The sequence below is a fragment of the Littorina saxatilis genome, linkage group LG7 (genome assembly GCF_037325665.1).
Source record: "Littorina saxatilis isolate snail1 linkage group LG7, US_GU_Lsax_2.0, whole genome shotgun sequence".
In the NCBI taxonomy this organism is placed as follows: domain Eukaryota; kingdom Metazoa; phylum Mollusca; class Gastropoda; order Littorinimorpha; family Littorinidae; genus Littorina; species Littorina saxatilis.
In genome coordinates, this window is record NC_090251.1 from 6,563,605 (window position 1) to 6,568,604 (window position 5,000).

At 43.3% G+C, this 5,000-nt stretch overlaps 1 protein-coding gene across 1 annotated transcript in view; it reads left to right on the forward strand.

The window, feature by feature from the left end:
- Positions 1–2,001, forward strand: part of LOC138970564 (condensin-2 complex subunit D3-L-like) — a 52,934-nt gene extending 50,933 nt beyond the window's left edge. The window contains exon 45 of the mRNA XM_070343030.1: positions 125–2,001. Within this exon, the coding sequence (XP_070199131.1) occupies positions 125–226 (102 nt within the window). The 3' untranslated portion in view covers positions 227–2,001. The remainder of the gene's footprint in view (positions 1–124) is intronic.
- The last annotated feature ends 2,999 nt before the right edge of the window (positions 2,002–5,000 follow it).

Sequence of the window (5,000 nt, forward strand, 5' to 3'; positions counted from 1 at the left end):
TTTTAGTTCCACCTTTGGGTGTGTTAAATAGTGTTCCTCCTCAAAAAATTTTGAACGTATCAGTTTTCGATAATGATAAATTATGCAGTAATAGATTGTTCATGACGTATCTTCTCTTGTGCAGAGTGAAGAACAAGTGGAGGAGATGGCACAACCAGTAGTAGTTACCTCCCCTGTCGTCTCCAGGAGTCGTCGTAGCCGCCGGAGCAATAAGAGTTCATCTTAGTGTGTCTTGCCCTATTTCATCTTCTTTTTCCTTTTTTATTTTATTTATTTTAAAGATTATCAGTGTCCAAATATTGTTAACACTGAATAATCGACACACATGTTTCTTGCTCTTGGTTTTTGTTTGCTTTTTTTTTTTACTCAGATAATCAGTGTTCAAATTGTGTAGGCCGCAACAGGTTGAATTTGATATGATTTCCATTGTCCGAAGTGTTTAAAGCTAGCTCACTGTTTTGAGGCTACACATTGGTTGGGCATTTAATTATTCCTCTTTTTTTTTTTTTTTTTTTTTTTTTTACAGAGATGACACGTGTTCAAATTGTGTAGGCCGCAACAGGTTGAATTAGATATGATTTTGATTGACCATTAGATATGATTTTGATTGACCAAAGTGTTAAAGCTACCTCATTGTTTTGAGAGAACACTGATGAGGCATTGAAATCTCTGTTGTTTGTTTCTTTTTCTGTGTGAGGGGTGGGTTACAAACCAAACCAAACCTTTCCTTGTGATGAAAGGAACTTGAGGCAATTTCTAGGCCAAGGAAGAAGTAAATGCCTTTATATAGAATTAGAATATGAAAAGTGTAAAGAGTGTCTTGTAGTGTTCATCATGTTTGAGTGGTTCACATGTTCCTGAGTTTGTGTTGGACTTTGTAAAAAGGAAACTGCCTCTGTGCTATTGTTGCTGAAAAGCATTTACTTATGTCTTCCAGTAGAACTTGGCGTTTGTGTTACTACGTGTATTTATAACCTCTTTTTTGCCATGGAATATGGCTCAAATGATTTCTGTATATAACATTTTCTCATGTACACTTGCACAGATGTGCGAATTTGATATTCTCATGATTTGTAACTAACACACTGGTGTCTGTGCAAAAAAGAATCAGTACTGTACATGTGTAAAGCTGCCAGCATTTTGGTCTGTTTGAATAATCATGTACTATTTGTGTCAGTTTGTACCATTGCAATGATGTCAGTGTGGTAAGGCAACCCCACATGAATGAGAGGAAAATCAAAGCTCTAGTAAAGAAAAGCATGCATACACGTTCAAACACAAACAGTGCCTTAGCCTTGTGAGTTGGGATATGTGTGATTTCTATGTGCAAAACGTGTTTATACTGTATACATGTAGTCTCCCTTTCACAGCAGCTGCTCTGCAAAGTTGTCTGCCAACCTTCAGATGAACTAATTTTGGCTAAAACATTCATTGAGTCGGCTAGACTTTTCACCTGTGGATTGTATAGAGCTGTTTGTGTCAGGGTCTGACTGCTAGTGTTTCCTGGGCTAAAGTGCATTAAGCGAAACTGGGTGGGAACAAAACTGCGGGGGCTGATTGGTTGAAAACACAACAAATCTCAATTTCAACCAATCCGACCCAGCGGCTGCGTAGCACCGGCTTGGGTGGCACCCAGTTTCGCTTCGTGTACTTCAGCCCTGCTGTGCTCTTGCAAATCTTGGTGTTCACATGGAACACTTTTTATAGGGCTATAGATTTAGCCGAAACTCACTTCATGTCTCCAAAGGTAATTCAAGTGTTTTGCCCACTTGGTTAGATTACCGTAGAGTATACTGTACAATGTCATGTACTTTCATTTTGGAGACGGTTTGATAATCAAAGTAGACGAAACATGTGCATGGTAAACATGAAGTAGAAAAGGTGAAATATGTGTTTTCAAGGTTAACATTACAATAGCTTCACTATTTATGGGCCCAACTGCTGCTTTGGTATGTGTATTCGTTTAGGACTTAACAAGTTATTAGTTAAGATACTGATTTGTTTATTCTTCTTCTTCTTCTTCCATATTGTGACCACGGTCATTTTGGCTGACCATTATGTCACATTGTGGAGGGTTGCAGATTCCAAAGAGTGAGAAAAAAAAAAAAAAAAAAAAAAAAAAAAAAAAAAAAACAACCTAGCTAGAATCTACTGGGGGCTGGGGAGTTCCTGCACAATGCAGGAACTCGACTCCTGCGCAGTGCAGGAGTCTGGGGCCTGGGGGTGTGAGAGGAGGAGGGATGAAGGGGTCTCGTTCCAGTCCCTGATTGTTCTTGGGAGGAAGCTGTTCTTTCTGTAGTTTGTTCTCGCTGGGATCCGCTTGAATTGCTGTCTCTCTGTGGGGACTCCTCTTCTAGCCCTTGGGGCGAGTAGGTGTAGCTCCTCGCACCTCACATGTGCGGATCCCGATGTGATCTTCTTCAGCATGGAGAGCCTGGCCTCTTTCCTGCGTTCTTCTAGCGAGGGCCACTCTAGTTCGTTGAGCATGTCGTCCACGCTGGCCGTCTGTTTGTGTCTGTTGAGAACAAAACGAGCTGCCCTACGCTGCACTTTTTCAATCTGACTGACCTCTTTGATCTTGTGCGGGTCCCAGACTGTGCAAGCGTACTCGACTATTGGTCGGACAAGTGATTTGTAGGCTAGTTCTTTTGTCTTTGGAGATCCGATTTATTTATTTTGGACTTATAGTGCACAGTGTATAGGTGGAAGTCTGTAAAGCTATGTGCATAATTAAAGCCTGAAAAACACATTGCATTCCGTTTTCTGTGTCATTAGAATTTTTCTATTGATGTAAATTAGTTCTTTCTGTGTGTGTGTGTGTGTGTGTGTGTGTGTGCAATTATACATGAAGAACAAATCTGAAGAATATCTGCTGTGGAAACATGATTGTAAGTGACCTAAACATACAGACCTTGGGACATGAGCCAAGAAACGGTGTGGAATGTGATACTTTGATAGCTTGTGTTGCTGCAGAATTCTGAGAATCATCACTTAGTGATTCGGAGCACCAATGACGAGATCTACAAGGCAATGGGAAGAAAGCGCTCTTCATTTTTAAACAAACAATGGTGAGAGAGTTATGCGTAACCAGTCTCGTGGCATCCGAGGGAATAAGTGGCATGAAAATAACCAAACACTAACAGGGTTGACGTCTTTCTTATTATTCTCCCAGGTGTCAGGAGACTGGTTCCGCAAAACTGTTGTGGATATTTAGAGACCTTACTGAGTTACTCCCCTTTGTTTCTTGGCAGACTGAGTTTGTCAATCGACGATGTTCGGAAATAACTGCCGGGTTTGTCACACCGGTGACACTGTGACGGTTCCCCTACGCTTTGTGTTCGGTGCCCTGACCCTTTGTGTTCGGTTCCCACTCGGTTCCCACACGCCAAAATTCGCGGACAAAACATCCATTTATGGTAGTATTACGCAATGTTGCTCTCTGAGAATGGTCTTGTTAGATCTGTGAGTGTTTACACTACATGCCTAGGTGCTGTTGGATTGAAGGTTTTTGATATTTTAGCCGTTATTAGGTAGAATGCCTTCCACTTTACTGCAAAACTGCATAATTCGTAGCATCGGCAAGAAATATCCTACCAAAAAATGCCTGCTTGGAACTGTCGTTGGTCCAGCAAAAAGTTCAACATGTCTGTAGCAGACAGCCCAAGTTTCAAGATTGTAGGGCCATCCAAACAGCCGTAATAATAAAAACAACAAAAGTAGTCAGTGAAATTGGCTGTGTTCGGTCCCCCCACACTTTTGTGACGTAGGCGTGACGGTTCCCATAATTCATTGTGTCGGTCCCCACTTTCTGTGTCGGACCCCACTTTCGACCTAATTTCTCTGTGACGGACCCCACAACCAGCCTATTTTGTGTCGGTCCCCACACCTTCTTGGAAGGCAGCACCTTTTGTGATACCAAGTAAGTCAGATGACATCAGTATGTGTGTGTGTGTGTGTGTGTGTGTGTGTGTGTGTGTGTATGTGTGTGAGAGAGAGAGAGAGAGAGAGAGAGAGAGAGATTGACACCTTTCCAGATCACTCCGGTTATGCGACACTACCGCGAGCGTCACTACCGCGTGTCACACTACGGCGAGTACGACACTACCGCGTGTCACACTACCGCGTGTCACACTACCGCGTGTCACACTACCGCGAGTACGACACTACCGCGAGTATAACACTGCCGCGTGTCACACTACCGCGCGTACCACAACCGCGAGTACCATAACCGTAGAGAGAACGCATGCAAACTTACTTCTTGTGAGTTTGTGTTCTAACGGCTTTGATTGGAAGCAACCCATTCTATATGTATTCTGATAGTGTGTTCTGATCGTTTTGAGTTCTTGGTTAGCATGACAAACATTGAATTAGTGTTCAGAGAACAGACCAGGCCTTTTTGTTTTATATTTCAAGGAAACATTTCAACCTTTGCCTTCAGCCATGGAAGTCATAAAATGACACGCGGTAATGTTATACTCGCGGTAGTGTGACACGCGGTAGTGTTATACTCGCGGTAGTGTCGTACTCGCGGTAGTGTCGTACTCGCGGTAAGTTCTGTTTCCGTACCCGCGACAGCGGCAGCGACAAAAGAAAACGCGCGCAAACGCGTGACGTGTTTCCGTACTTGCGTTTTAAACATGCGGTAAAATCTGTAAACTCCAACGCGAAAAAATCGCTCCAGGACCCTTTCAAAAAAATCGCGTCGCGCCGCTAACGCGTCGCGCGTGTGGAAACACTCCTGGTCATTTTCTATGTGCTTGATTTTCGTCGCACCGCTGGAAAAACGCTGTCGCGGGTACGGAAACACAACTTTAGTGTGAGACGCGGTAGTGGTACTCGCGGTAGTGACGCTCGCGGTAGTGACCAGCACCCGATCACTCCACATAAACGCTGGTTCTGGTTGCATTGTGCCGCTGACATACAGCTAATAGGATTTTTACACCCCCGGTATAGGGGTGTGTATAGGTTTCACTCGATGTGTTTGTGTTCGCAAGTAGATC